This window comes from Cydia splendana, chromosome 14 (assembly GCF_910591565.1).
Source record: "Cydia splendana chromosome 14, ilCydSple1.2, whole genome shotgun sequence".
NCBI classification, from domain to species: domain Eukaryota; kingdom Metazoa; phylum Arthropoda; class Insecta; order Lepidoptera; family Tortricidae; genus Cydia; species Cydia splendana.
This window is the reverse complement of record NC_085973.1, coordinates 13936226-13956653: the sequence shown is the minus strand read 5'-3', so window position 1 is coordinate 13956653 and position 20428 is coordinate 13936226. Positions and strand designations below refer to the sequence as shown.

Genomic DNA, 20428 nt, shown 5'->3' with positions numbered 1-20428 from the left:
ACGTGTATCGTACAACGTTTTACACTACATATGGCCCTTTAAACTTTTGACATACGCATGAAAATGTTTGAATTTATCACCACTCGTTTCGTATTTTCTCTTATCCGCACTTGTATCGTAAATAACTATTTCCCTCATAACATTATGCCTATGTGGTTTTACACACAGGTTTGAGCCTTTGATACGTGGGCGTTTTTTCTTCTCTTTTTTTTAATAATAAAATATATGTAGGTATATTATAATATTTATAATTATCAACGAAATAAAATAAAATGAGAGGCAAGTGTACATTTCACCCTGTCGCGTGTCGTAACCACGACGAGACACCGTCATATGGCTTTGCAGTTAGGGTTGTCAACTGTAGGTAGATATTAGTTTTTTTATAAAGGTGATTGCAAACAACCACACGACCCGCATGAAGGTATGTGGATGCCGTACCTGTGAAATTTGAAGTTGTTTTAAAAATCTGATAGATTGTGTCAGTGTCAAATTCCTATGAAAATATGACGTTTATAGTGCTCTCCCACACTTTGTCACTTCAAAGTCTGTGCAGAGAGTTGGGCGGTCTCTTTTTCAACTTTATTTGAATTTGGTTTTGGAAATGTGCCAAAGACATAAACATAAAATTGTTAACAGCATACTACATACTTCAATAATTAAATTACATTAGGTATAGTAAATAAACAAGTAAACGAACTCTCGTTAATAAAAAACAATGGCTACAAATATAATGACCACCAAAAAATACTTTGGTACCCTAAATAAAAAAATAATGCTTACCAAAAAAAATTACTGAACACCAAAAAAATAAGACCTAAAAATACAAAAGTACCACCATTTTAATTACGGCTGCACTTCAAATTGTATTCAAATACCAAATATATTGAATGATCACCAAAAATCATTAATGATCACCAAATCTTGAAGACCAAATTAATGTGATATTTTCACCTAAATAAACCGCTATGATTACCAAAAAATTTATACATATTACCAAATAAAGTAAACTGATGCCAAAATTACTAGCCCCTCCCGCTCAACCCCCCGTACCCCGCACCGCATACCTACCTTACCTAATCTAGGTTTCTAGTAGCATTTCGTTATGGTACTAGAAAAGTAAGTCAAACTGCTATCAGTTAAGTGGGTTAGGTTAGCACTGCGACCCTTACAGAAACGAAATGGTACTAGAAAAGTAGGTCAGGTTAGGTTTGAACTGCGACCTTTACAGAAACGAAATGCTACTATAAAAGTGGGTTAGGTTAGGTTAGAACTGCGATCCGCACAGAACCGAAATGCTACTAAAAAAGTGGGCTAGGTTAAGTTTCAACTGCTACCCATACAGATACGAAATGCTACTAGAAAAGTGGGTTAGGTTAGGTTTGAACTGAGACCCATACAGAAACTAAATGCTACTAGAAAAGTGGGTTAGGTTTGCTATCCTATTAAAGCAAATGACTCCAAAATAATCATTCTTCTAGAAACGACATGCTACTAGAAAAGTGGATTAGGTTAGGTTGGAACTGCGCCCCATACAGAACCAAACTGCTATCAGAAAAGTGGGTTAGGTTAGGTTTGAACTGCGACCCTTACAGAAACCAAATGCTACTAGAAAAATGGGTTAGGTTAGGTTTGAACTGCGACCCTTACAGAAAAGAAATGCTACTAGAAAAGTGGGTTAGGTTAGGTTTGAACTGCGACCCTTACAGAAAAGAAATGCTACTAGAAAAGTGGGATAGGTTAGGTTTGAAATGCGACCCTTACAGAAAAGAAATGCTACTAGAAAAGTGGGTTAGGTTAGGTTTGAACTGCGACCCTTGCAGAAAAGAAATGCTACTAGAAAAGTGGGTTAGGTTAGGTTTGAACTGCGACCCTTACAGAAAAGAAATGCTACTAGAAAAGTGGGTTAGGTTAGGTTTGAACTGCGACCCTTACAGAAAAAAAATGCTACTAGAAAAGTGAGTTAGGTTAGGTTTGAATTGCGACCCTTGCAGAAAAGAAATGCTACTAGAAAAGTGGGTTAGGTTAGGTTAGGTTTGAACTGCGACCCTTACAGAAACGAAATGCTACTAGAAAAGTGGGTTAGGTTAGGTTAGGTTAGAACTGCGACTGTAACAGAAATAAAATGCTACTAGAAAAAGGTGACGAAGTAGATTAATTAATTTAATAGGATAACGATAATTATATTAAATATTTGCACATTTTTAATTAAAATGTGGTTACAATTTTGGTGGTCATTTACTATTTTTGGGTTTACAATGATTATTTTGGAGTCATTTGCTTTAATATGAGATCAAGATTTAAAAATTTGGTTATAATTTTACATTAAAATGGAGTTCTAATTTTGGTGGTCATTTACTATTTTTGGGTTTACAATGATTATTTTGGTGTCATTTTCTTTAATAGGATAGCAAGATGTAAAAATTTGGTTATCATTTTACATTAAAATGGGGTTTGAAATTTGGTAATCATTTAGTATTTTTGGGTTAATAATGATTAGTTTGGTGTCATTTCCTTTAAAAGGATAGTAAAGTGTAATAAAATTGGTAATCATTTCACATTAAAATGGTGTTATAATTTTGGTGATCATTCATTATTTTAGGGTGGTAAAATAGATTTTTTTGGTATTAAATTTTACTAAATCTGGTGATCAGTTAAATAGCAGCCAAAAACAATTGGGAAGAACTTGCATTACTAACAAGTACTATGTACTTTATACCTAGTACCTACAGATGTAGTGCATAATTGTTTTCCATCGTATTTCCTCGGAAACGTTCGTGTTTGTCATGCTACTTCAATCAACCTCAGTACTTTTTGTACTGAGACTGACTGAAATAGCAAGACACATTCGTACGTTTCCGTGAAAATACGATGGAAAAGAATTATATACTACATTTGTAGATATATAATGTATTTATGGTTTTGTGGTACGCGTGTGATGAAAGTGTCAACCCTATTAATTTGATGGGGTATTCCAGACTGTTGGATTACTCGGAATTATGGTCGTTGTTTACGTGTAAGTTTGCCTTTTGCCCTTTTCTAGCCTCCATTGTTCTTTCCATCTGTATTTAGAGCAATCTAATGGGAGTGTTATATTACAGCTATACAAGGTTGTTATGCTTGAGTAATTATGTCCCATTTCAAATGCCATGGCCCGATATGCTTGAGTCACTATACCCCATTCTAAATGCCTTAGCAAGATTCTACTTGAGGCCTTCATTAGGCGTAAATAATACGAGTAGTGACAACAAAAAATATCCAGCAAAACCTTTTTTTGAGGGTACAAAAATAAAAACAAAAGTGCCCGATTTTACTTCACTGTAGGTAATACCACCACATGCTGAATTTGAAGAGCAGCTTGTAAAGCAATTATTAAACAATAGACCAACATTATGGTTCTCTCTGTGCAGTTCCAAGTGGAATCGGGCCATGGCATTTGAAATGGGATATACCCAACTGGGACCCAGCTGGGCACTTTTACAGTTGTAAACATAAAAATTATTTAAGCTTTAATATGTTTATGATGGTCAAATATCGTGGGTTCAAAAATGCAATGAAAAAAATGTCTAAAAATTAGGGCAGGATCTTTCACAGACAAGAAGTTAATTATCTAAATGTAATATATAACTGAGAGTCATTTTAATAAGGTCTTTATATAATGATAAATATTGCAGAACCATGAGTTAAAACCTAACTAAAAACCCTTGCTGGTCACGTAAAACCTTTACTGAAAACCGCAATCAGCTGAGATATCATTTATTACATAAATGGGAACATAAGGTTATTTGTATTCACAAATACATAAAGGAACAATAAATAATAACATCTGAATAAAGAATCGCATCACATTACAAGATTTATTCTCAAACAACAAAACGACACGTCCAATAAAAAAATGTAAACATTTATACGAAGAAAGATCTTAACAGAGCCTGAATAAGATCTCAACCCAGCGGTCTATTATATTCGTATTTGTAAGGGGCATTAGCAACCCCGGGCCCTACAACATAAAAATGTAATTACAACCAAGTTCTCGGGGCACTTAAATATAGATTTACCCTTTGAAGAGCGATTTGATGGGCCAGGAGAGGTGTGAGATCCATCATATCTCGATTGTGCGAGTTCTCAATTATTCCCTTCTCGGGTTTGATAACTTCATTCATTTTTCAAGCGACTGACGGGTGCATTTTGTTCGCTTAGGGGAGGTGCGGCTAAGTTTGACGCAATTTAATTGGGATAATATGTACTTTTTATAATTTGCATAATATGTACTTTTTATAATTTGCATTATTAGGTACCTATACTCTAAGAAAGTTTAAGAACTTTTGATTGTTAGCTATTTTTCGGCGGAAATAGGAATTTTATGGTCGATTGATTTATTCTCCTGCTGAGAAGTTAAGGCAATATCTTAGATAGAGCACATAGGTAGAAGTATAGGAACTAGGGAACATATCAACTTATTTTTATTAAACATTTTGGTTTGTGTTATTAAGTAGGTAATCACACTACTACACTATATGTAAATCTTATACCTTTAAATGAACAACTTGTATATTTATAAATTTTTATATTTCGGGGATCTCGGAAACTGCTCTAACAATAATTTGCTATATGGGGGTTTTCGGGGGCGAAAAATCGATCTAGCTAGGTCTTATCTCAGGGAAAATGCGCATTTTTGAGTTTTTATATGTTTTCCGAGGAAAGCTCGGTCTCCCAGATACTTATAAACTGAAATATTCCTCGGCAACTGGAGGGGTTGGTCACTTTTACTTCAGTACATGACATTTATTAAAGTTTATGAAGTTTAGGTTAGTTAGTTTACGAACTTTGTTTGTAATATTGTAATCTATTTTTAGGCGCGGAAATAGAAATAGGTCGGTCTATTAATTCGGTTGAGAAGTGAGGCCAATATCTTAGAGCACAGAAGTTTAGATTATTTTCGAGATAATGAGGCTGGTTCTCTGGTGAAATACATCTCATATTAACCTAGATATAGTAGAACTAAAAAAAATAGTAGAATTAATATGAGGTAAACGTTCGAAATGTTTGGGTTTATAGGATGAAAAGAGCTCACGAGAAAGGTACATATATTCGACTATACAAAACTATTCAGCTCACGTAAGATAAGGTCTTATAAAAACAAGTAATATAAGTTTTATCTCTTCCTTTTATTGAACAGCACTTATTTACGAGATATTTATAAATACCTAATTAGTATTTGTAAATACGTAACACCTCAGTCTATCTGTGTTGATATCCAATCCAAGAACTCGGTTACTCGGACATAAGCGGACGGGTATGATAACGTACAAAACTCCGCTCCGAAAGACGTTATGCCAATCTGGAAACAGAAAAATTAGGTAATCATTATTTATAGCTACGAGTTAACATTTTAGAATTTAACGTTTACAACATCTCAATCGTTTAACTCTTTGACAGTCCGATTGCTATTTCATAGTCCTAAAATTATTCCTACGAAAAAAAAAGATTATGATAGGCTGGTAATTTTTGCCTTAGTTACGTATAAAACGGATTGCGCCTTATAAATTGCGATAATCCGTAAACGTACTGCCTCCCATCATGCGCCGAGTACGTGACAGTTCCAACAGTCTGCTTCAGCTCATTCCTGGAAATCCTGCTGGTACACTCTGGAGGCACTCTGGAGGAGTAGGAGGAGGTTTACAATTTAATGTACTTAAATAATGATTTTAATTTTAATGTAATTGTATTTCTTGTTGACATGTATTTTTAAGTTTATTTTTAACTTTAATATGATATAGGTAGGTCATGTGATTATGTATGGGTATTTTTGCCTGAAATAAAGAATTTGATTGTGGTGGTGGTGAAATTAAAATAAATGTTTTAAGCGAGCTTCAGCTTTACTTACGTAAGTATACCTAAGTAGCGCTGGCACTTACGGATTTACCAGCGTACAAACAGCAACACTGTTAACTGTCCATCGGTGGACCTTATGCTTTTTGTAATAAAGTTTACGAACTGTCAGTTAACAGCGTGGGCGATGGTACGCAAAGGCTATTGAATCATTCAATAACCTAATTATTTTTTCCAGAAGAACATTCCGCCACTATGTCAATGACGTGACGCAGCTACCATAATCATCTACAACCTAAATATGTGGAATATTTATACCGTCGAGTTTAACGCAAGTTATCAAATGTTATTAAAGTTATCATGGTCCGGGTTCTTAGCTCGAAGTACAACCCCGTCCGGTGGCATCATGAAATGCATGCAAGTAGCTCAGTAAAAGTAGGTAAAAAAATGGAAGTAGAAACAACTTGTCAACTCGTTGAAGGTTTAATAAGGGTTCCTTTTGTACCTTTTTGGTACGGAACCCTAAAAACGGTTGAAGTTACAATAAAAATGCCAGTAGGCAATATTTTCTTCATTAGTTTCTTTACAACAGTAGAGGATAGGGCTTATTCAACAGGGCTTATTTCTCTAAGGACACCATACAAAAATAATACCTTTTAAAAAGACACTCCTCAGTTGTTGTTTTTTAAGTATATTGCTAAGATTAGACTTATCGATTTCAAACGACGCGTTGCGAAAATTTCAGTGGAATGCCCCCTCACTCACCAAAACAGTCCTTGAGTCGATCTCTAATACCAACGGGCCCCCAGAGTCGCCACCGCATGTACCCTTGGCACCCACACCGCTCGTGCAGATGTGCTGGCTCATGATGAAACCTCCGTACACTGCTGCACATTCTGCGTTACTGATCACAGGAACTGTCACTGACCTGACAGTTTGGAGTAACTCTATGTCTTCGTCTGAAATGGAAAATACCTATGGCAACATTTAATTAAGTTTGATGTTACATTTCTGAATTTAGATATCACATTATATTAAAGACAAGTCCTTTTATAGAGAACGCGTCCCTATTACCTTGAAAATAAAAGTTAAATGGGATGCTGTGGTAACTTATTGATCGAATGTTAATATTCCCGATGCACATGTTTTATTTGTCTAAGAAATGTAGCTAAATTGCATATACGTTCTTTTTCTTACCACATTAAATCTTCATGGGTCATGACACCATAATTATATTTATCAAGCAGAAATAAAGATTAAACGACTTGGCTTAATTTATATTTTTGGTAGTACCTACAAAGAACCTACAAGGATTAGTTTTGTTGACCGTAAGTACATCGCTTAAAATAGTCTAGCAACATTATTTTTCTCAATTTTTCAGTTCACAATAGTTTATCTCTTGTACTGCAAATTGGTTAACAGCTGAACTTTATTAATATTTAATTGCCTCAGATGTCGAAGAGTTTCCGTAAAATAAATTACTAACCGTCGCTTGTCATCCCGTAGCCTGAGGCGAGCGCCTGGTAGCCAGTGAAATCCATATTTACTTCGCCCCAAGGAAGGGCCAGCGGTTGGATCTGCGCTGGAAATTTTAAAGTAACAGCAAACTTTTAGTATTCAGTTTAGTACTAAACATAATAATATTTTACTTAATTTAAGGAGACCTTTCTTGTATAACTTGACACTAGGAGTAATTACTTGTGCAAGATAAATAACGACAATTAGTTATGAATATTATTGCTGCAACAACTTTATCAGTATTCCAATAATAATATAGTCTCTCCGGGATCCCTTTGTTTCCCATAAACTTATTGTTTCGAATTTCGATAGTCAGAAATTGATATCCATATAATTTATGGACATAAACATCAATAGTCATAATTTTTGTTAAGTATAACGTTTCATAGTTCTAATGTTAAACATCTATAATAGTAAACGCTATAATCACAAAAGTTATAAAATTGTTGAGTATAACATTCAAAGGTATATCAATAATTATTAAGAAATATTTTAAGGCATATATTTTATCGGACTAATGGTCGTCAATCATATCGTTTTAATGTCGTCTCTTTGTTTCCCATAAACTTACTGTTTCGAATTTCGATAGTCATAAAATGATATCCTCTAATATTCTAATATTTAGGATATTAGAGGATATAATATTAAACATTATGACTTTCAATAATTATGTCAAACAAAGGGCCATTTTTAATGACATCCTTCATATAAAGAAAAATGAAATCTGTTTCCTCAGGTAGGTTCGTTAGTTACCTTGTGTCCCTCAGAGCGGAAATAGGAGCCCCGCTAAGCGGGGCTCCGTCGACTCGTTGGCGGGATGAAATGGCTTAATAAACTACATGAAAAATAAGAAATGGCGGGAAATCAGTAAACCAAACAATAAAACATCTGATTCCTCAGGTAGGTTCGTTAGTTACCTTGTGTCCCTCAGAGCGGAAATAGGAGCCCCGCGAAGCGGGGCTCCGTCGACTCGTTGGCGGGATGAAATGGCTTAATAAACTACATGAAAAATAAGAAATGGAGGGGAAATCAGTAAGCCAAATAAAAAAAATCCCCAGGTAGGTAGACAAGCATGCAATTTGTTTTGTTTAATTTTATAACTATTGACAATATGACTAATAAAAATTGTGATGGAAAACGATGTGGTCTAAAAAAAATCGGAACTTAAAATTTAGAGAATGCAATAGATCCCCTACTTATCATTATAACCTGCAATAAAAGACCTTACAACGATTATTGTAAGCAAGTTTATTGCCTTCAATATTATGTAGTGGTATACCTTCTGGACTTTGAATATTATGAGTAACAAATTTTATGACTAACAATAATAGTGACCTGCAAAAATCGGAACTGCAATTTATATTGTTAAAATTTATGACTATTGACAATATGACTAATAAAAATTATGATGGAAAACGTTATGGACTGAATAAATCGGAACAAAAAAATTATGGGAACCAATAGAGACCCACCCAACTAGCAAATCTATGTGCTATAAAAGTTGAGAGCACGTTTTTATTTTCGCTTTTTGGTGCTATAAAAGGTGTAAAAACAGTCGAATAAAAGTCCTGTAAGCGTTTACTCAACGCGAAAAGGCGCACTTATACAGACTAAAAGTGTTATAAAAATCGAGTAAGCGCTGTATAAGAAGCAAATCGATGCTGCAAGAGTTGAGTAAAAGTGGATAAAAGCGCTTCTGGTGTTTTAATAGCAACGATAGTGCTTTTATTCGACTATTTGTTCTATAAACATTAGCAATTTACTATTACTCAGTGAAAGTGTTCTATAAAAGCAGCCGCACTTCTTTTTCTCAGCAAAAATGTTTCGTAAAAGTAGCCGAATTGCTTTTACTCGGCATTTTAAATGTGTAAGAGTGCAGTAAATGCTTTTATTCAACTAATATGTGCTAAAAACGATCTCAGGTAAGCGATTATATTACAATTATTTTATTATGTTTGAGGCCTAATCGTCTTCACGTGTCTAATAAAACAAAAAGGTACTTAAGTATTTTTTTACTGCTGTCATCCATGACATTTATTTTTACCGTGATTGTGTACATAAGTTTTTACTGTCTGTAAGTACACGTAATACAGTAAAACCTAGCGCGAAAAATACTTTATTGATAAAACCAAAGGCACTGGTTCATATATATTCATGGGCCGTCTATTTTCTTAAATTTCAATAAAAAAATATTAATTAAAATAAGTAAAAATTTGCTTACACGATCTAGTTTCTCTTATATCTCATTAATTCGACTATAAGTCGAGTAACTGCGTTTACTGCTACACTTATAGCACATGATGTCGCCATGTTTATGGATTTATAGTCCGGTGGCCGACTGCATGAAACCCTACCTGATAAAAAAATAGAAAAATCCTACTCTGTAGGGGTAGCTGACTTTTAGCAGCTTCAACTGCTCTTGGACGGCCGTGGCTTAACTTGGCAAATTTTGCGCAAGTGGCAAAAAAGTGGTACAAATATTCATCAAAAAACAAAAGTGCTCAGCTACATCCTGTGTTGGCTGGTTCCTGTGTCCGACCGAATTTGTGGTACCAAGTGAGCTACAATTTACCTCATCGAAAAATAGAATGTCACTTGTATGGTAGGATAGCTGCCATTGACATTTTTTTTAATGCGGACGGACTGCAAAAGCTGCCAGGCTAAGGTGAGACCGACCAAGACATACGTCAACAAATTTAATGTAGGTATTACAATCAGTTTTTTTCATTCTATTTTTCGATGAGGTAAATTGTAGCTGTCACGTTGTACCACAAATTCGGTAGGACACAGGAACCTGCCAACACAGGATGTAGCTGACCACTTTTGTTTTGCTGTCCTCAATTCTATTATACGATGGGGTTTTTTTTTGATGAATTTTTGTGCCACTATTTTGCCACATGCGCAAAATTTGCCAAATTAAGCCGCGGCCGACCAAGAGCAGTTGATGCTACTAAAAGTCAGCTACCCCTACAGAGTAGGATTTTTCTATTTTTTTATCAGGTAGGGTTTCATGCAGTTGGGCACCGGACTATATTGAAACGACAACATGGCTGACTTGTGCTGTTAATGTAGTTCAAAACTCTTTAAAAGTACTCTAAGCTGAATACATTTTGAATAAAACCTGTAAATACACTTCAGCTCCTATAACAGCGGTTTGAACCCCATTACCCGAATTATGATATAAGCGCGCTGTTACAGCAGCATTGTTGCCAAATGGTTATTGGATTGCTTTTAATAAGCTTTTATAGCAACAGAGAAGAGAATTGAGTAACAGTTGTATTAAAGCGCCTTATTCAGACAATTAGCTATTCTATAGCTGTTATATGATTTTAATAGAACAATTATGCTGAATAAAAGTGATTTAGTAGCGCTAACTCAGCATTTATAAAAAGGTGGAATAAAAGTGCTAAAAGATAGTGCTATAAACGTTTATACGACATGATTATAGCACTAATTAGCGAAAATTGCTAAATAGTCGAGTTAACCGCTATTATACGATATATTGGTGTTTCAACAACCGTAACTCGGCTGTTATACGATTACAGGCTGAGTAAATCAATTCTTATACGACTATTTTGCTAGTTGGGCAGTCTCTCCACTAGAACTATAGGTGTGACTAAACTCGCATGTCGTGTAATTTTATGTGATTGAAATTTTAAATTTAGTTCTTTCAAACGTCTTCAAGTTTTATGTTTATAAATTCATAGTTTATTCAGTATTCTAATTAACTTTCAAGTGTAATAATATTTTCAGAAAACACAGACTTACAAGAAAATACGACACTTGGCACTCTTATAACGGCGATGTCATTTGCTGCTGTTACGGGATTGAATCCAGAATGCGCAACCACATCTACTGCATCTATCCTTGTGCCTCCAAAAAACAGTTGGTTGGAGCCCAGGACAACCAGTATGGCGTCAGCTGTTGATCTGCCGTCAGAATAGCAGTGGGCAGCTGTGAGGATTGTAGTGGCAGAAATTATGGAGCCCCCACAGATAGAAAGATTGTTGAGAACTGCGATCATGAGACCTGCCTGAAATAATTAATTATAGGTACACATTTTTAATCACATTATAAGGGACCTACTGTTCGTGCCCGTAGGTGTCCTGGGGATTTATTCACGGAAACTACGGACAAGTCCATACCAGGGTGTAAGAAAGAACTGATGTGCTGGGGAAGGATGGACATGATTATAGGTCTGATATTTTGGACCCCTGTTTATTAACATTGAGAGGCGTAAGTGCTACCGACCATAACCAACTTCGGGCTATAGGTACTAGTTTGTCTTAGCCTTAACTAGTATCTTCTAACGCGCCCGGGCATATTTTTTTTGGCCTAGGACAAACTAATTTGGGCTTCATTATGACACTTGTAATATTCACTAACCAGGAGTTAACCAGTTAAACCTGGAGTTACCATGGTCACCAGTACAATTTGACACTGGGTTAGCGGTTTAACCCGTTAACCCCGGGTTAGTGAGATGATGCAAGTGGCGCTTAGGGATATGGTGGAGTTTATTATACTTACCTGATAAGGCACTGCATCGATTTCGGTCACTAACCCACCAGTAATCCGCTGCATGCTGATTTCACTTTCATGCTTCTTTATATTTTCTGCCAGTGGTATGCCGATATTTCGATGATAATCATATACACCAACGTTTGACGGTAATGAGTTGTAATTTATCCCGAAAGCATTTGTTACCACGGACATTAACATGATAAGTGAAGTGAGTTTCATGTTGCTGAACATGTTCTTCAACTTTGTTTAAATGTGAAGTTACGTTTTGTTGATAAAATAAATCAGAGAACTATTTTATGTTACAGTATTTTAAATTATATTGAAGACGTCTCAATGTTAGTGATCTGGGAGAATAAGTATTTTATCATGATCACGGCTTATCTTCTTCAGAGATAAAACGTGTGAAATTTTTAGGATATCTAGAGCACTACTTAGCTATGAAGTAGTATGACTAAGCAAGTGCATACTATAAGGTGAGAAAAAGAGCATTCTAAAAGCCACAATTTATCAATAACATTTACTTGATACCCCGCATTGGGCCAGCGTGGGGACTATAGCCCAAGCCCTCTCGTGCATGATAGGAATAGGACGCCTGTGCTCAGCAGGCTAATTATTAAGGCTGAATTATTATTACTTATAATTGTTATGTCATGGTGTGTACAATATATTTCTGAATGATGCTGTCTAAATTTGAAGACTAGAATTAAAAAAAAAAGGACCTATTAAAACATATCAAAATTTTTTAGGCGTCTTTGTCGTATCTTAGTGACCCATATGTGGAGCGCGGACTTGTTTTTATATGCAGGGGTGCTACGTTAGTAGTTCAGTGAAGACTAAAATTATTAAGTAAAGACATTTTACATATTTTTCGTTTTAAAGAGTTTTATTCGATCATTTTACGAGTATATCATAGTAATGGTCGCTTGAAGGACAGAATTTCGAAACCACTGGGAACACGTTGCGTTCCATGACTAACAACCACGGTCACTAATGTGTTACTTCCTCTGAACCAGGAACTGATAACTTCTCTAGTGCCCCATAAAGGCACTCAAACCTGTAACCTCAGTGCACTTAGCGACATAACGTACACGTGAGCTTAATTGCCTAATATTCTAGCATCATTACACAAATGACACATTTTAACTGAAAATCACGGTCCTTACGACCTTCTGCGTTTGAAAAGCAATACTACTTTCTTTTCAAAACCTCTTATCTTAGTCGCCAGTTTTTGAAATAAACGGTTTTATGCTGGATGTCATAAGGATTATTTTTGTAAATGACGTAAAAGAAAATGCGCAGTAAGTAAAATAAGTGGTGGATATTGCACTAATGGGGAGTGAGAAGTGGAGCATTTGTAATTTTCATGTTTCTTTATTAGTTTCAAATGTATATGTAGGTACTTAGTTATAATTCATTATATACCTACTTAATTAATTATAATGCGCTTTGTAAGAATAAGTATGTTACAATTATTTAGGTAGTAAACAATGAGAAAGAGTTGCTGCACAAAATATTTTTTATGATAAACTGATTGTACGTTGACATGGCTGTAGGTACCTATGTAAATCGTCCATGGCATAACGGAACATATATATTTTTGCATTGCATAATTATTAGAGACAACATTCATAGAAATAGCTAAAATAAAAAAGCACAGTTTCCTTTATATTCATCAGATATTAAAGTTAATTGACGGAAGTAATCCAAGGCACATGGGACGTGACTCTCGCGTAGCCAGCAGGCAGACCGATTGCGCAACCTTGAGATGAGCCGAACGATGTCACACCGATCTGAAAAATACTTAGTTAATAAGAACTTAGACAAGTCATGTAAACAATTTTACATAGGGTAATTGTGACGTTCTACGCAAAAGGTACCTTATGGCGGCTGGCGCTTACGTCGCATAGCGCCGCAATAATATTGGAGCGGCGTTAATAATAGCGTAAGCGCCAACCGCCATAAGGTACCTTTACCCGTGCGACGTCACAATTCGCCAGTAATTGGCCACATTTAGTAACTTTTTTTTAATCGTATGGCATAGTATGATAAACAGAAAACAAACAGTTATAAATGCAGATTAAGTCCAATCAGCCACTAAGTGGCCTCGTCGCTAAGGACGATCAGGTCTTCAGGAGGTCCGTTGGCATAGCGCGTTATGGGGCAATCCTCTATAATGTGCTGAATTGTTTGTACAGTCTCGCCACAAATGCAAGCCGGGGATTCCACCCAACCACAGCGGTGTTTGTAGTAAGCACAACGACCATGGCCAGTGCGAAGTCTGTTAAGGTTGCACCAGAGCCGTCTTGGGAGGTCAGATCCTTTAATTATGGCACCTGGGGTGATTCCGGAGCCCAGCTTTCCCGCCATCAATGAGTTCCACGACTGTGACCACTCACGCGAGTCACGCTTCAGGTTGAAACAACTATCGACAAGGCCCTTAAAGATACTGTAAGAGGCATTCCTAGATTTTAAGCGACAGTTGGCTGGGTTCAGAAACTCCGTATGAATTGGTAGGGCTGGGTTCTTTTGGATCCTTGCCGCTTCTCGTATCAGGGCCTCTTTCCTTCTCAAGTCTGGCGGAGCGATCCGAGAAAGCACTGGCAGCCAGTGGGAAGGGGTTGAGAGTAGCGTACCGGAGATGAGTCTCATGGCCCTATTCAGCTCAACGTCTATACTCTGGTGGCGTGGGCACTCCCCAACCATGCCGGTGCGCAATATAACTGGGCGCCCTAAACTAAAAATGAATTCTATTCACCTATAAACAGAATTCATTTTAGTATAAGCTTTTAATAACTGGCCAGCTTTCAATAACTGGCCACCTTATACTAAAATAAATTGTATTTATAGGTGAATAGAATTCTTTTTTTGGTTAGGGCGGCCAGCGACTGGCGAATTACCCTATACATGTTTTTTTATTTATTTCTCGATTTCATGAATAAAGCCATTATTCTTTCTAGAAATAAATTGCATCATTAAAAATAACCTACATATTATATTATATCTATTTCAATTATTATGAATGGAAAAGGATATCAATATTGCGCTTTGAAACTTTTCAGCTTTTCAGCTTATTTTTTCGCGAAATCTTTCGTCAAAAAAGGAATAGGGTATTTTCCTACTAGTCAAATCAGTTACTTTTTTAGAACTGTCAAAACGATTTGCTAATATAGAATTTGTATGAAACATTACATCGTGACGTCACGGTCAACTCACCTACTTTTTATATTTCTATCCGATTTATTAAATAGAACTTGCGTTTAAAAATAACTCCTATCTGTGTTTTTCTAATAATTATCTGGTGCTTTATTTCATGCATGTGGTGTAAAATAGTTTATTTTAAATACAGTATACCCTATTTAGCGAATAATCACAATTTTAGCATTTAATAAGGGTAATGTTAAATTATTGAGAAAAGGGAGAGTTTTCCTGCGAGATTGAATTAGAGATAAAATATATAAAACCTAGAAAGTCGATACAACTCAGTACAGTGGGCTCATTTTGCTCGCACTGCCGATTTCCGCTCCAGCAAAAATAAACTACGTAATTGAGGATCCAATTTAGGAAGGTCGTTGTCAAGGTGGGTCATCAACTAGGAGTAGGTAGGTATATAGATTTGGCTCGAGTCATATTTTTATTGGCATCGATCCTGGGCAGTTTGAGTCACCTTTACCCATCTCATACCCAACAAAACAAACCCATCTGTATCACTACAGAACAGCGGCAAAATTATTCTAGAGGCACCTAATTTCGGCACCTTTCAGGCATCATCATATCAAAAATTCAACATGGAAATTGAAGCAAAATAAAGTAGGTATACCTGTGTAGGAACGCCATTAATGTTAACAGCCAGAGGACCACCAGAGTCACCACTGCAAGTGCCTTGGCCGCCGGCGCCGCTGGTGCAAATAATTTTATCGGTGATGAAGGGTCTGTAGACTTCATCACATACGCTGTTGGGGATCACGGTGAGAGTCACGGCACTTAGGCGTTGAAGGATGCTGATGCTTCCACCTACAAAATACAATGACGGTTTTCAATTGTCTTTGGTTGATGGTTTTCAGTAACAAAGGAATTTTATTAAAATTTAAATATTATTATACAATAGTTTCGTAGGTAGGTATGTTGATATACATGACGTACCTACCTACATATATGCCGATTTAAAGTAGACCATTAAGGCCTGAGCACACATGCTTGCGTGTGCGTGACGTGCTGAAATGTTGGACCCGCACACGCACACGTCACGCAAACGGTGTGCCGTCTCTCATAAGAATCTGTGTACTACAACATCGCACGCGCACGTGCACGTCACGCACACGCAGCCGGTGTGCACAGGCCTTTATTATCATGTTGTAACACATAAATGAAGTTGTGTGAAGGTAGTTTTCACAGAACATATTAAAGAGGTTAGAACGGCTATCGCGCGCAGTTAGTATCGGAACCGGTGTCGCAGCTCGTTCCTCTCCACATTTCTACATTTCTCGCGCAACGGTAGTAAAAACTTGTGTGCCTGGTGAATGGATACGCCTCCTTTAGACAGATTTGATGTCTGGCTTCTTAATCTGAACTTTATTGTGGCGCAAAAGGCATGTTTACGTTTTTCGGTCAGCGCGGGCGAGTACTAGCATGCGAGCGTTTGCTCATAACCGGCGGCGACACGTACCCTGCTCGCATCGCCATTCTAACCTCTTTAATATGTTCTGTGGTAGTTTTCATATGTAAAAGCTGTTGGAACACAATTACCCACAGTGGGGAGCAAAGTAGGCACATTTTGTGGTCCGACCATACTGAACTGAACATACTATGACTTTGTTATATTACTTTTGTGATTTTTTCAAAAATTTCACATTTTAAGATTTGATAATATTTTGGTTCTAAGATTAAGTTATTTTTATTTATTGTTTTTTGACTTGTTTTTGTACCATATATATGAATAAAATTTTGGTTCTTATTTTTTTTACATAGGAATACATACCGTCGGAAGTTAGGCCGTATCCAGAAGCGAGCGCGTCAGTTCCGACAAAAAGATTTGAACCATCATTGAAAGGCAGAGCGATTGTCTGGATTACATCTGTAATTGAAAATTTTCAAATATAAAATAACCCCTTTTTCATAAAAAAAATACAAGACTCAATTAGTTAATTTATGTTGGATCCCTTTCTAACAAATAATGATGAAACACAAACGATAAATAGCTAATTGAGGTTTGAAATGCTCATGTTTATAAATACACACGAAACGTTTACAAGAGTTAGGTAGACCTTAAACTTGTCACAACCTGTTAATTTCTGTCATGAAACTCATGAACTAAAATATTTCTTAATTATAACTATATGTTACTTAATAACTTATATTTTGCTCAAATCTCCTTTATTTTGATTATTCCGGCCTATTAAACGTTTCATTTCGTGTCATTATCCTACCACAAATTTTCTATAATAGCTAGGCTGAACTTAATCCAGAATAAAATAGGAGGTCAAAGGGCTTAAGAAAGTCTACTAGATGTAAATGTAGAGAAAGGCCTTTGCATTAGTGGTGCATAGAAGGGGAGAAATAGCTTAAATAAAATAACCGGCCAAGAGCCAGTCAGACTCACGCACGAAGGGTTCCGTACCATTACGCAGAAAACGGCAACGGCCGTTTGTTGTATGGGAGCCCCACGTTAATATTTATTTTTCTTTGTTTTTAATATTTATTGTTATAGCGGCAACAGAAATACATCATTTGTGAAAATTTCAACTGTCTAAGCTATCAGTTCTTGAGTTACAGCCCGGTGACAGACAGACGGACGGACGGACAGACGGATAGCAGAGTCTTAGTAATAGGGTCCGTTATTTCCCTTTGGGTACGGAACCCTAAAAATAATGTGACAATCGTCAATATTCAAGGGACGATTAGTTTTACAAAGAAAGCTTACTAGAAAGGGTGACTGCAGGTATGCGAAGGATAGCAATATCATTGGCAATCGTTTGGGGATCCCAGTTAGGGTGGACCTCAACATCTGTTGTGGTGAGCCGCACTCCTCCGGTGAACAGCAAGTTGGATCCGTGGACAGTTTGGAAGGAGTTGGCAGTGATGAACCCATCGTGGTAGCAGTGGGCAGCAGTAAGCACACGAGTAGTGGAGATGAGGCTGCCACCGCAGACTGATGTCAAAATCCAGAGGATTGTGATGACGAGACCAACCTACGAGAAATATTTGTTCTCTTACAAATCTGCAGTATAACAACTAGAAAGAAATACTGTTTTAATATCTTTCAAGCGGGTTTATACCGGATGTACACATCACACACATGTGTACAAGAAATAATTACCTACCTAGTTTATAAGTTAAAGAATGTTATAGCGTTATCGACCAACAACAAGTTTAAGTTCACCAGGTTAGGTATAGCACAACTCTTAAAGAGTCAACAAGTAATGTGAAATAACATTAAACACAGTAAAAATAATGTTTTCATAAAAATAAAAGTGGATGTAAAGAGTCCTTAAAATAAATAAAACTAAAAATGTAAACAGTGGATTTTCTTCCCTAGATCTACCTAATATCATAAAATGACATGGAACTGTAATACAATAGTAGTTACTGACTGTGCCAGACAAACCATGTGGTTGTCTAACCAGCAAGAGTGTCTACTCTTGCTAACCAAAACTCAATTAAATAAAAAAACCGGGCAAGTGCGAGTCGGACTCGCGCACGAAGGGTTCCGTACCATAATGCAAAAAAAAAACGAAAAAAAAGCAAAAAAAAAAACGGTCACCCATCCAAGTACTGACCACTCCCGACGTTGCTTAACTTTGGTCAAAAATCACGTTTGTTGTATGGGAGCCCCATTTAAATCTTTATTTTATTCTGTTTTTAGTATTTGTTGTTATAGCGGCAACAGAAATACATCATCTGTGAAAATTTCAACTGTCTAGCTATCACGGTTCGTAAGATACAGCCTGGTGACAGACGGACGGACGGACGGACGGACGGACGGACGGACGGACAGCGAAGTCTTAGTAATAGGGTCCCGTTTTACCCTTTGGGTACGGAACCCTAAAAAAATAAGTAAGTTATTGTGAAATACCTACAATAGCGCAAAACAGCAAAAAATAGGCTGTAATGATACTGACCAACATTTGTTTGAGACTTTTAAAAATATTGTGTTTTGATTTTTAATACACTTTAAAGTTCATTCTAAGACGCAATGTTTTGCGAATCAAAGCAACGTCCAACACAATGATAAGTAAATGATAATAACGTACCTACATTGAAGATAATGTTTAAATTGTATGAAAACTAAAAAGTCTAAAGACTTCATAATACAATTTTTATAAGTTATTGAACAAAAGTGTCACAGTTTGAGGAGTGCAATCCATGTTTTAATTATTTGCTCGTGTTTCAAGCCACAACCGGTATACTTGTGTATAGAAATACAAAATGTATTTATATGCTGTTTGTCAGTGACTCATTGAGTCATGGTACAGTAGATAATAATGCAAAACTTACTTGGTAGGGAACTTGACTGACGTCAGCAATAGAACCGCCCACAATCCTTTGACCATCCAAAGTTAACTGTCCTTGTTCTTCGGCCAATTTGATCTTCCTAGCCAAAGGAATACCAATCTTTCCATGGTAACCTGTAGCAGATACCTCTGTAGCAGAATCTTCTGCGTATGAGGCAGCAAGAGCCAAAGTCAACAATACAGTTAACACCTTCATTATATCGAATTGTGTTTGTCAATATCGAAATCATTTATTTTATATGGTACCTTTATCTAATCTTTCAGACGAGTTATTAATTAACTCGGATTAAGAAATTTCATGCTCCGATTTGATCGGTGTACTTATTGGATGTGATTACATATTATCAAAATACAGTTGCGTAATATTTTAGCTCTAATGTAAGGTAAACGTACTAGTGTTCGACATGCTAATGCCCAATAGATGACACCTTGCTGTCACCTCTATTGACAATGACTTAAGTTTCAAGATGACATGTACTGCGACCGCGTCGAGCACCAGTACGTTTACCTAATAATGTAAGTTACCTATTTTATTTCATTGAAGATTTTTAACTTCAATTGATATAAATACAATGAAAAAAAAGCATAAAATAATACGGCCCGCAATGTAAAGCAACACACAAGTTACAAGATACGAGCTTTTTAAAGTAACTGTCAAGGCACTGCTGGACAAAGGCCTCGCCTAAGGATCGCCACAACGAACGGTCATTCGCTGCCCTCAACCACCGGTTTCCCGCGACTTTAACCAGTTTGTCGGTCCATCTAGTCTGGAGCCTTTCCACGCTGCGTCATAATCAATGCGTGGTAAGTAAATCATAATCAATTAAAATCTAACAAAACAAAACTTTCATTATTACGAAACTTGTAAAGACAAGACGTTGGCGCCATCCCCTTCATCAAGTATCTCGCGACCCACTTCCAGGCTAGGATTTCCCAGCGCTTACCTAGCGGAGGTATTCACACTTACGTACTAGAGGGCCTACCGCAAACCACGTTCGACGTGTTGCCTCCCTGTCACACTTACGTACGAATTTACAAGTGTGATAGAAAGG

At 36.6% G+C, this 20428-nt stretch overlaps 1 protein-coding gene across 1 annotated transcript; it reads right to left on the bottom strand.

Annotated features, from left to right (window-relative positions):
- Nucleotides 1–6570: 6570 nt before the first annotated feature.
- Nucleotides 6571–19572, bottom strand: LOC134796997 (uncharacterized). Its single transcript, XM_063769190.1, has 9 exons — nt 19360–19572; nt 17786–18053; nt 16844–16939; nt 15686–15879; nt 13555–13658; nt 11875–12091; nt 11116–11380; nt 7316–7411; nt 6571–6788 (listed from the first exon to the last, which is right to left on the bottom strand). Exons 1-9 carry the CDS (start codon nt 19570–19572, stop codon nt 6571–6573), a joined length of 1671 nt encoding a protein of 556 aa, XP_063625260.1.
- Between the last annotated feature and the right edge of the window lie 856 nt (nt 19573–20428).

Bases quoted from the DNA above. Each gene is read 5' to 3' on its own strand.
- LOC134796997 (XM_063769190.1), bottom strand. From the start codon at position 19,572: ATGAAGGTGTTAACTGTATTGTTGACTTTGGCTCTTGCTGCCTCATAC. The intron at 16,940-17,785 runs GTAAGCTTTCTT...TTTCAATTACAG, and splicing joins ACCTGCAGTCACCCTTTCTA to ATGTAATCCAGACAATCGCT. The intron at 13,659-15,685 runs GTATACCTACTT...AGTATTTTTCAG, and splicing joins TTAATGGCGTTCCTACACAG to ATCGGTGTGACATCGTTCGG.